Here is an 11,928-nt window from a genome sequence, read left to right on the forward strand (position 1 = left end):
CGTGATACTGTGCGATGGTCGCGATGTGATACTGTGACCTTCGAACTAGGCTGGCTGCACATGCCTGCTGCAGGATACGATTATGCGCTCGCGGGTCTATTGGTAATGCGCAGGATGACTGGAGCTCGAGCCTCAGCAGCATCACCGAGCACGAAATCATCGCTCGCCGGCGAAGATCAACAACAACACCACCAGGGCCGGGCATGCACAGCGAGTGAGAGAGTGAGATAAAGCTCACTTGAACTAGGCGGATAGTCACACCAGCCAGGGAGTCCATCTTCCATTCTTGCGTTTGACTAGGACCAAAGGGGTTGTCCATACGGCCTCTCCGCGCCACGCCACGTCTTTTAGCAAGTAGCGACCACAAATCTTTCAAGGTCTGCCCAGTTTCAACAGAAACTGACCGTGCGTGGCCGACCATCTCCGTCAATCTACACAGCCGACTTCCTCTCGAGTCGGTTGATTTGCATTCGTGCTGTTTGAGCACCAGAGCGAGTAGACCAACTTCACCAGGTCAGGGCTGCATTGCCATCCTACAGACGGACAGCAGAAAGCAGCTATGCCTCGTGGATATCTAAATAGGTCGTCGTCAAAGCTGACCAAGGCGGATATCAGTCAACCTGTCACACCCAGTGGCAAGACTCAGGAAAAAGAACGCGCCAGCAAAGGTTTGGGCCTGCTCCGTAATTTCGACTGGTCCAAGCAATGGGAGAGTGCATATCGCACCTTGCCTGGCACTCCATGGAGACACAAGCGGAAGAAGGCAAGCAACCCGCGAAGAAGATTGAGCTATGATCAACGACAATCGCTGGCTAGCATCCATAGCTTGGGAAAAGGTAAAGATAGGCGCTCCTTACGGCTTACGCACATAACTAAGTGTTACATGTACAGTTCATAAGCTAGGTTTTTCATGCCACTGTGCGTGGTCAAATCAGGTAGAATACAATTCATTACTTACGTGAATTGAATACCGGTACGTAACGATCACCATGATCACCAGTCCTTCATGGCTTCAGTGCTACCCTATGCTGCATGTCTGGACCAGCGAGTTTATACGACTCCCTGGTCTGGACCCTACCCTGGCTAGGCTCTGTCACCTGGTCACTCTGAATATGACTATGAGTGTGACGATGCCCCCTTTGACCTCACTCGTCATCTGCGAGACAACTGCTGCACTGGCGCGGCTTGAAGAGGTAACAGTTGAACCTTTGACCTTGGCTGCGCGCGCATATTACTCGTCCATGTCTTCTTCCTCGTCTTTTTCCGTCGAGTAATGATTATGTGCGTGCGAACTCTTCGAAACGTTCTTATCTAGTTTGTTACCAGGGTACTTAGTACATTGCAGAACCAAGAGTACATAACAACGTCCTCTTGCTAGAATCACCATCACGATCACCTTCATTTCGAAGCAGCAGTTCAAGTCCCCACAACGATGACTGATCACGCTCACCAGCACGAGTACAGTGCCCGAAATTCGAATGTAGCATTGCAATCATTGCTTCTATCTACTACTAGTAGTACTACATTGCCATGTGATCGGCGGCTCGGTGAATCATCGATCATGTTGCAGTGCATTCCGGGTGCAGTATTTCCAAAAAAACACTTCTGATCGTAGACTAGTACTAGTACTAGTAGTAGTATGCCAAGCAGCGAACTACCAAGACTATCGGGCGGGCTCTATGGACGATGCGCTAGCGCGACGGAATAAAATTCTCAGGCAGGCGAGATTCATTGGATCGAATAGAGAGATACTCGTACAACAGAAAGTTTGCTAAAAGTAAAAGTACCAAGGGTAAAGCCACGGCGCGGAGGAGCGGAGGAGCGTGTTTCTTTGTTCAACAAGCTTGCAAGGTCTGGGTGATCTGATCGCGAAAGACTTTACGTGTGACGCGCCTGTCTAGTTCTGCATGCTGCGCTTTGTGCTGTCGCTTCATTTTGCCGATCGATTTCTGCCTGTTTTTGCTGGAAGAGCGGCTTAGAGTGAGCGAGCACAACTGTTACTGTTCAACGCCATGCCCATGGCATGTACATGCATGTGAAGGTGGTACATGAAGCCGTGAAGGACTTAGGTATTCGACTAGTCGGCAGAAAAAAGGTGTGTCAGGTAATATGTAATGGCCCATGACCGCATTGTGATTGCACAATGTACCTGCTTGTGTGGCGAGCACTATAGTATGCGCAGGCTACATAAAGATTGCATCGTTATGTTTGTTGATGGCATTTTTGAGGCGCACGCCTGGCCGGCCATGGCCATCGATCATCATCAAGACATCATCCTGGCCTGTGGCTGTGGTGGATCTGCAGCCAGTTACCGCCCCCCCCCCCCCCCCCCCCCCAATAATAATTATGCAGTTGTTTGCGCCACAGTACATCAGGCGACCATAAACATCAGATTCTAAGTAATAAAATTATTAGTTCTCTAATAGTAGTCCAGCAACGCCATGGCCATGTCTTGTATGTAGACTAGAGTGACTTTTTAAAAGTTAGTCTACACAATATTGAATTACAAGGGAATGGTCTCAAACTGCGGAGAGCGCTCAATGCAAGCGAGGCAGAGCTTCATCACACACAAGCGGAAAAACCGTCAGAGATCAAATTCCATTACACAGTGTTTCACCGTTCAAGCAACGGATCATCAGATGGATGATCCGAAGCAACGGATCATCAGATGGATGATCCGTTGTTTGAACGGTGAAACACTGTGTAATGGAATTTGATCTCTGACGGTTTTTCCGCTTGTGTGTAAAAGTTAGTCTATAAAATTAATATTGCCACGGTTTGTGTTTCAAACTCAAGGTTGTGTACAGGGAGTAGTACAATACCGGTAATGTACTACTCCCTGGTTGTGTACATAATAATGTATGTCCTGTACAAGATAGGATGCAAAGACTGAATGTTGTGATCTGTGTGACCCATGCCTGCGCCTGGCGGTATTGTGGAGATGTTGCTGGACTTGGCTACATTTTCTCCGAGCCAAAACACACACACACACACACACCACACACATACACACACACGCGCACACACACACACACACACACACATACACACACCACACACACACACACACACATGTACACACACGCATTCACAGACACACACACGCGTGCGCGCACGCGCACACACACACACAACACACCATTTGACCACTTGACGCCCATCGCCGGAGGCGATGATAGCGATGCTACAGCAGAAGCCATAGCAACTCGTGCTGGGATTGCACCATTCAACAGCTTGCAAGGCAGAAGAATTGACCGCCATTATTCAGCCTGGTCTACACCACACAGCTATGAAGTGGCTTTTTTCTGGCCAGCGAATCCCTCAACACAACACACACATACACACACACACACACACACACACACACACACACACACACACACACACACACACACCACACACACACACACACACACACCGACACAAAGATGTACATGTGCACAAAACACACTACAGGCACTGGTTGTGCACTATGCCACCACCATCTCATTGCGCAGACCAGGGAGTTGTGCACATCATGCATGGGGCTCAGTCCGGTCCGGATCCTGGCAGATGCAGACACTTGCTATCAGATGGTCTGTGTGACTGACTACATACCCTAGTTGGCATTTCTCCTGATTGCTGAAGCTAAAGGTTACATTCGTATAAAACACATGGTGGTACTAATAGTAGGCTGACCCTCTAGATACATGACTGTATGCTGGTCCAGTGGATAAAGCCGTTCATGCCATGGTAGTACAGCCCCAGCACTGACAGCAAGCTACACCTGGAAAGTGCACATGCTATTTCCGGCTACAGTGCGTAACAAGGTGCTGAGGAGAGGAAGAGTCACAGAGAAATCTCTCATGTAGCAATTCCACCACGCTGTCAGTGTCACCTCGGGCAACTACGTTCCCTTGAGACGCTCACTCCTGTTCGTGCCTGAGGTCACTGTTTACAGCTAGAGTGTAGCATTAGTACACATTGTGCACAATGTTATCTGCATTCTGTCGCTACCCACGGTCACACATCGGTGCTATTGCAATGCAGTGCTACATCGAATGTTGTAGTGCGCATTACACAACTGAGAAACCTACAAGCGAACAACACCAAGGGGCTAAAAAAGAAAGAACACGGACTCAGTAGTTGCTGCTACTCTGTATACTATCTAGCCCTGCCATTCCGATCCGTCCTTTCTCTGCATTGACAGGGCAGGACAGAATGGCAGGATTCCCTATTGACAACCATTGCAGCTTACGTAGTTCAGGTGGTATTTCAGCTAGGCTATTGCACAGTAGTTTACCCTTCCTCTGACCGAACCTGGAGATCAGAAGCTACAGAAGTCAGCAAAGAGCACTTGGTGCTGTTGGCAGTCTGGATTTCCGGTTCTTTTGCTAGTCATCACCAATGCATGGCCATGGTGTTCAAACGGCCCAGGAGCAGGTGTAGTGCATGCAGCCCTGGCGTGCCATGGGAGCCAGACTTCAGCAGGGACTCGTACTCTGACTCTGAGCCGCCATGGTGGAGGAGACTGGGCCGCTGCGTGCCCCTGGTAGCCTGCAACCCTGCTGTCAACCGGTCTGGTTTTGCAGCCTACAGATGTATCCCAGGTCGCAGCCAAGGTACCAATCACATCAAGGCCTGCTCGTGTAGTGATTAAATCTCTGCATGATACAAATCATAATAACAGTTATTATTAATTACGGTACTTACAAGATAGGATCACATGCAGCAATGGTGTAGCGATAGGCAATGCTATGTTGATGAGAATGGTGACAAGGAGTGTCATGAAATGAAAATAGAAACAGAACAATGAGGCAGGGTAACATTAGCCCACTCGCACCTAGAATAATCCTATTGCGGTGCACGATAGACAAGTGAGAGATGCTCTCTTTTTGATTGAGATATTTCATTTTACATGTACATTGTAACAATTATCTGACCGTCGGGTAAACTTACATACAGTGATGGTAATCGAGTAGCGTGCTCAGCAATGGTATGATTCTTTGCTTCTGTCTCTGCAGGTTGCGAAAGCAAAGTGTTTGGTATACCACTAGCTCAGTTGGTCCTAGAAGCCAATGCTCAGGTGCCCTACTTGGTCAGCGACATTGTTACCTTCCTAAGCAGCTATGGTGAGAGAGATAGTGTGTGTGTGTGTGTGTGTGTGTGTGTGTGTGTGTGTGTGTGTGTGTGTGTGTGTGTGTGTGTGTGTGTGTGTGTGTGTGTGTGTGTGAGAGAGAGAGAGAGAGAGAGAGAGAGAGAGAGAGAGAGAGAGAGAGAGAGAGAGAGAGAGAGAGAGAGAGAGAGAGGGAGAGAGAGTCTGGGACACTTCGGAAGTTCGTGTGCTTGCTGGGGAGAGAGAGGGGGGGGGGGGGGGGGGGCTGATTAACAGCTTCCACATAAAGAGGTTAAAAAGCAGGGATCCACAAGAGCTCTGGCGTACTGCAATTTTACCACCACAGGCACTGCCCTCGGAGCACTGTAGCAGGTTAAGGCGCACTCCCCCTGTGTGAAGGTAGGGGTCTTTGGGTCATACCAATATTACAATGTGTTGCATGCAGTGATGTTGAGGCTGGAATACGTCTTCACAGGGGCATTTGAAGCTCTTGATCCCATACCATGTACATGAACTGCAGTTGTGTTATAGCGTAGCTCGATGAAATGCGACCTCACCAGCCAGTTGGCACCTTGCGCCGCAGTGTGCAGTCCTAGGGTGGGTACCATCGGAAAGTGCACTATGTTCCACCAATCCCCCGCTCATTACCGCTCAGCTTATGTGCATGTGGGGTCACACGTACGTGCCTCGCGATGCCGGTACCAATTTGACATGCTGCCCTCTGCCTTTAATCTTGCTCGTCTACTGTGTCAGGTCTCAAGGAAGAAGGCTTGTTCCGTGTCAGTGGCAATGTGCGTATTATTGAGAAGATCAGGGCCGCCCTTGAAACACGTAAGGAATCAGTCCAAGGGAAATTGCCGGTTATGTAGAGCACGGGCAAGTTTTAGGATTATCCGTCCCAGAGGGGGGGGGGGGGGAGAGAGAATCCAGCACTTAAGAATTCAAGACCATATATTTTGATGGCATGGGGGACGGTGTTCCTGAAGTCCGGTATTTTTGAAAACAATGAATATGTCTGTCCCATGCAGCTGGTTCGAGTTCTGGTATTGACCGTGAGCCAGTTTTCTCTTTAGACTTCTTTTCCCCTTTTAATTTAAACTCCCTGAAGCTAATGAAAATGAAGCTAATGAATATATATTTTTAAAAGTAGGTTAATTTACTTGTAATATTCCCAGCTGATGAAGCCATAACTGCGAAATTTGGAGACTAATTTAATTGCAATTGCCGTGGAAGACCTTGGTTGGGAAGGCGTTGGAGACATGATTGATTGGCTGCAGTGGAGCGTCCGAGTACTGAAGATTGGTTAAGTTAGTTGGTGTACACAATGTACTGGTTCTACTGTTCCTGTAGGTGGCTGCCCAATTGATTTCTCGCCCTACCAGGACGATATGGCTGCGGTGGCCAGCATTCTGAAGATGTTTCTGGTAGGTGATAGTTGATCGACTGCCTTCCACGCCAAGCGGGCTATCGCCCCCTCCCCGGGCCATATTGGCCTCAATTCCCTGGCCGCATGGCTAGGTGAAATGAATACATAAGCTAACTGACCCTTTGACCATGGTGATCTACTACTGTATTTTGTACTTGCAGGAATTCATACTAGGAGGGTGGGGTGCTTATGTGGGACCATAGAAGTGGCCGCACTTCTGTTATAAATGAAGAATGGAATTAGAATGGGTCTGGGTATTTTTGTTGCGTTGTGTAGCACGGAACGAAGAACAGATGTGTGGCACTGAAACGTATCCCGGGTGCTAATGTTTGCATGCAGATAACGATAAAAATGCACTCTGTGTGTGTGTGTGTGTGTGTGTGTGTGTGTGTGTGTGTGTGTGTGTGTTTATTTGTGTGCACATGTGTACGTGTTCCATTGTCACTCGGTGCAGAGAGAACTACCGGAGGCTGTTATACCCACATCTGTACATGCAATGTTCATTCGGGCACAAGCAGGTAGGGAAAGCACTGTTTTTTGGTAGAGAAAGTGTAGGTCCTTAGGTTTCCCAACATCAGAATCTACACTGTAGTAGTTGCAGGGGATTAAGTCACATCCCCCCGCCCACACACACACAAGGCAACACGTTATGCCACAGGAAATTGGAATGAGCAGGCAGTGGTGACTACCAAATGTTAGAAGTGTGATATTGCTTTTGCCTTTCCCTCAAGTGTTCATCCAGTGCAACTTAATGAAATCCGATCACGTCAGTCAAGTTCGCGCCCTGCACCAGTTCACGTGCCAGTGTTCGCAGGTCAATGGCTGCATAGTGGCAGACGGGTACCTACTCATGCGATAGGATTTCATTAGGCAGTACTGCACATTGAAGTTGCTCATTAGTCTATAGCTATAACAGTTGCTGCAGCAAACGTGTGATGGATGCTAATCTGCATTACCATTTCAGTAAGCTCAGCACTACTGGTTCATACAAAAAGCACATGTTAAAACGCTGCATGTTGCTATATTGCTGTGTGCAGACAATGAGCAGAATGTCGAGCAATGCGTCTGGGAGCTACGGTAAGGATACTTCCATGAAGCTCAGGGCTATAGCCAAACCAGGGAGCCTACTGAGCTCCTGTAATCAGTTCATCATCACCATAGACATAGACACAGACATAGACATAGACAATTTTGGTCCTGCATTGGTTTCTAGTAAAGCAGCGCACTTCTTGCTCTGAACCGTGAGATCCCAGTCAATGACAAAATTGCTCTGATTGCCGTTCCGTTGATTTGATCGTGTACGGTGAAGACAGTATCATAGTCATTCCAGATGATATTGATTTTCATTAAAGTGGTTATAGCAGTTTGTGCCACTAAGAATTATAGTCTTGTATTTAATAGCTGTGCCATGATTGCCATGTGTGTGCTCGGTTGGGTTGGTCTACTGCCGGGCCCTGAATGCACTGCAATGCATGATGCCTATGTGTGGAGGGCCGTTAGTAGTGTAGCACCCGGTCCGGCCGCCCTGGCCATTGCTGAACCGTATTTTAAAAAAGTTGACCGGACCAAATTCGTGCACAACGGGTACTTTCGTCAATGCTGTTAGTTTCCGGTTACGTATTCCATTTGGCCGGCCCACCTGAAATCCCAGTGGTATACGTACATATCCGCCCTGTTGTACTTGGTTGTGCTTGTCCACCATGCATACACTCTCCTGCATAGGGAGCTGGTCAATGCCATTCCGGACGCGGAGAGAGACCTCCTGGTGTACCTGTGCGGTTTTCTACGCACCGTCGCGGACCATGGTAAGTCGACTCGGGCTAGTCAAAGAGCCAATGCCTGGCGGAGAAAATGTATTCCTTTGTTGAGTTCTAGTTGAACAGTGCAAGGGCTATTACGACGGTGTATGAAAAAAATTGTTTAGTTGAACAAACCTTCTAAACCCATTATAGCTAAGATGTGGCTTTGAGTAGGATCTTTTAAATAAACCTTTTAAAAGCGATGCCCCTGGAAATCTCTCTGAAAATTGTCCACCTGCTGAGATCACCATTCTACATACAACAGCTAAGCTGGGTGAACTGTGAATGCAGACATGACTACACGGAGCCCTTGTTCAAGGCAGTGCGGGTGTGTCCACCCGAGGCCTGCTGCTGGCATATCTTGCTGTTATTGTGTAAACAGTACATGCATTGTGCTTCTGATCAGGTCCGAATATCTCCCCGGCACCACCGGCACTCTGACAACCCGACTTGATGCGTATACTTTAGTTATGTTTGAATGCCAAATCAAAGGATGATTGGAGGTTTGTCCCCCACTTTTTGACTACATGATGATGTGCCAACACACAAGAGATGTTGCCATGGCCATTTGCATTCATTGTATTTTGTGCAGTGGACACAACAAAGATGACTGCAAAGGCTCTGGGTATTGTGTTTGGACCCAATCTGTTTCGGTAAGCAGTCACACTGATAAGTTTACATGTCGTGTTGTTTGAATTTGTGGCTTCGCTTTCCAGGGGAATAGAAAAATGGCTGTCAAGGAGCAGCTTCACATTAATACCCTTTCCTTGCCCCATGCAGAGCACCAACACACATGAACTCATGGACACTTTGTGTATAATTGGCATCAATTGCTGATGCTATTAGTGATATTTTGAAGTACTTTCGAGCCGGGGTTGTTGAAAGACCCATGCGGATTTATAAGGAGCCACGCCTGCTTGATCTGTTTTCCACAGGCATGGCTGCATACATGGTTTCAGAACATGTCAGTTCAAACAAACCAGTGGGTACTAATACCTGGCTATTCAAAGAGTGCTCCAATATCTGTTTTTATTTATTTATTTATTTTTATTTATCGTCTCCACATCATGACACATAATAATACATAGCCAATACAAGAAAGGGAGGGTAAATACAACCACGGAAAATAGCATTAACAAAAGAAGAAAAGGAAGGGAGATGACACCATGTGTCAGCAGCAGGTAGCACCATACAGTACTGTTTAGAGCCAGGCTGAGTTTCCTCACACCTGACTAGGGAGAGGAAGATGATGTTGCAGTCTCTCCGGAGGCGTGGGTTCGAATCCCACCGCTGCCACCAGTGTTAGCCGCTCCCGGCTAATGAAGTCCCCTCACACCAAAACACAAGGGTTTTATGTATTGAATTATGCAAGTACAAGAGTGTAGACAAGAAGGAGAACAGGACACTGACAACTCAAGACAGCTAGAACAGAACCGGAGCATGCGCTCTTCTATGTGAGTGGCTCTCATTGCCAAGGGGAACGAGCGGGAAATACGAATAGTGAGTATACAGGTCGTAGCATGAATACACCTATGTTGCTAGCGGCAGGGCCAGCAGGCAACTGTAACGTTCAGGCTAATCTACCGGGGTATGAAGCAAGTGGAAAAAGGCAGTGAGGGAGGAGGGGAGCAGGTGAGGAGTCATGTGTGTCAGTCTTAAAAGGCCTCACTGGTGCTGTATGCACATTGCGATTCTGCTTCATAACTATATTGCTTCTGAAGGTGTTCGGGAGGCCTGGAAGGTCTGAAAGAGCAAACCTACACGAATCACATTGTGGAGAAGTTCATCATGTACCACGGAGACATATTCACGGTGAGTGCCCTGTTTACAAGTTAGTGCTTCAAGACTTGTCTTTTACTGCTACGTCTGTCACCGCTGGCTTCGAACGTGCACGCATGAATATCAGAATATCACCCATGTAGCAATGGCTCTCCACTTTCTGGTGTACCAGTTGACTGGCCCACCTTTATCACAGCCAGGTCGTAACGTGGAGTCCGTTGACTCTTCGTAATGTGACTACTTGTTTTAGAGTGTGTAGTGTGTAAAGGTCTTCCCAGTGCACGGATGTCTAGACTGTATGGTGATGCATGTTTTATTATTGTTATACTAGTGGTGAATATAAGTATGAGTGCTTCACAAATCTCTTCTGCGTGGACTGTGTGCAGTGCAATATTCCAGTGGAGTATCATTGTTGGATACCACTCCATTGCGTTGGTGTATGCTGTATAATGCTACTCTGATATATACCCAGAGCAGATGATTATGAGCTGCTATACTCGTTTACACATGATGTCTCTCGCACCCTGCGTAGGAGTTGAACTTGTCCAGTGTACCCACATCATCATGCGATAGCTTGGACGAGCCACGACCGGCCAGTGCTGACTCTGTATTGCTGGCAGAGCGGTCCTGCCTTGCTGATAGCAGCAGCCGGCGACTGCAGCAGCAGCAACAGCAGCAGCAGCGCCTTAGTCGAACATCTGACATATGGCACGGCGAGACTGCAGCGTCCCGTCGCCAGTCCGTCCACCGCCAGGCCTCGCAACACTCCACCATGTCCAACTCCCGACCGCCGGCTATGGAGTATCATGTCAATCACCCAAACCTCTGGTGAGACTGACTGCTATTTAAGTGTAGGTCCTACCCTCATTGCATACAGTACACAAATGAACACCGAAGAAGCAAATTAAAAAAGATAACAACTAAACATATGAAATGAGCGAGAGAAGCCAGATTTTGACTTATCAAAGGCTTTTGACCGAGTCTGGCATGCTGGCCTCCTGGCCAAACTCGAGCACCTTGGTGTCCGTGGCATTGCCCTTACCTGGCTTACAAGCTACCTGACTCGCCGCCGACAACACGTCAAGGTTGGCTCCGCTTTGTTATCATGGAAAGCCATTCCAGCTGGAGTACCCCAGGGCTCTGTCCTGGGGCCTCTTCTTTTCCTGGTGTACACGATCGACCTCCCCCCAGCATGTACAAACTCCCACACCAAATGCAGCCAGTTCGTCGATGACACGGCACTCATCGCGACTCATTACACGAGGGATTTGTCAGCTGCATTCCTCCAACGTGCCGTGGACGCAGCAGGACGATGGTTGAAGGATTGGCATCTCCTCGTCAACACCACGAAAACCGTCGTCCTTTCCTTCCAACCCCAACATACCGTCCACATCACGCTCCACTCGACTCGGCTGCAGCAGGTCCACCAACATAGGCACCTTGGTGTTACACTCCAAGACGATATGCGATGGGGTCGCTTTGTTTTGCTCTACTTGGTGCTTTTCTCCAATGTCATGCAGTCGTATTTATTCAGCTTTTATTTCTTGCGTACTTGCATACTGGTATTAGTTTAGTCCCACAACCTGCGATAAAATGATCAGCTGTAGCACCTACTCCACTTTTATGTTTATGTATGTATGTCATTCGGATCTTAGTTGTACATTGTACTGTTGAGATACCAAATTCAAATAAATCAATACCATACCATACCAATACCATGGACCCAACACATCATAGAAACCACCAACAAAGCCAAAAAACTACTACACCAACTCCACAAGACACGTGGCACAATGAACGCGTCCAGCCTATTGTTAATATTAGTGTTT

General features: G+C 47.9%; 1 protein-coding gene across 4 annotated transcripts in view; it reads left to right on the forward strand.

Annotated features, from left to right (window-relative positions):
* The first annotated feature begins 201 nt into the window (after positions 1-201).
* Positions 202-11,928, forward strand: part of LOC135815710 (uncharacterized) — a 36,510-nt gene continuing 24,783 nt past the window's right edge. For 3 of the 4 annotated variants that reach the window (XM_065329038.1, XM_065329039.1, XM_065329040.1), the window contains exons 1-10: positions 202-836; positions 5,004-5,111; positions 5,849-5,926; positions 6,446-6,519; positions 6,976-7,039; positions 7,559-7,598; positions 8,244-8,326; positions 8,913-8,973; positions 10,042-10,132; positions 10,632-10,927. In XM_065329038.1, coding sequence (XP_065185110.1) covers positions 560-836; positions 5,004-5,111; positions 5,849-5,926; positions 6,446-6,519; positions 6,976-7,039; positions 7,559-7,598; positions 8,244-8,326; positions 8,913-8,973; positions 10,042-10,132; positions 10,632-10,927 — 1,172 coding nt within the window. In that variant the 5' untranslated portion in view covers positions 202-559. Of the gene's footprint in view, positions 837-4,134; positions 4,602-5,003; positions 5,112-5,848; positions 5,927-6,445; positions 6,520-6,975; positions 7,040-7,558; positions 7,599-8,243; positions 8,327-8,912; positions 8,974-10,041; positions 10,133-10,631; positions 10,928-11,928 lie in introns of those variants that run through there. The other variant, XM_065329042.1, reaches the window with a different exon arrangement.

The sequence above is a fragment of the Sycon ciliatum genome, chromosome 4, assembly GCF_964019385.1.
Source record: "Sycon ciliatum chromosome 4, ocSycCili1.1, whole genome shotgun sequence".
NCBI lineage: Eukaryota > Metazoa > Porifera > Calcarea > Leucosolenida > Sycettidae > Sycon > Sycon ciliatum.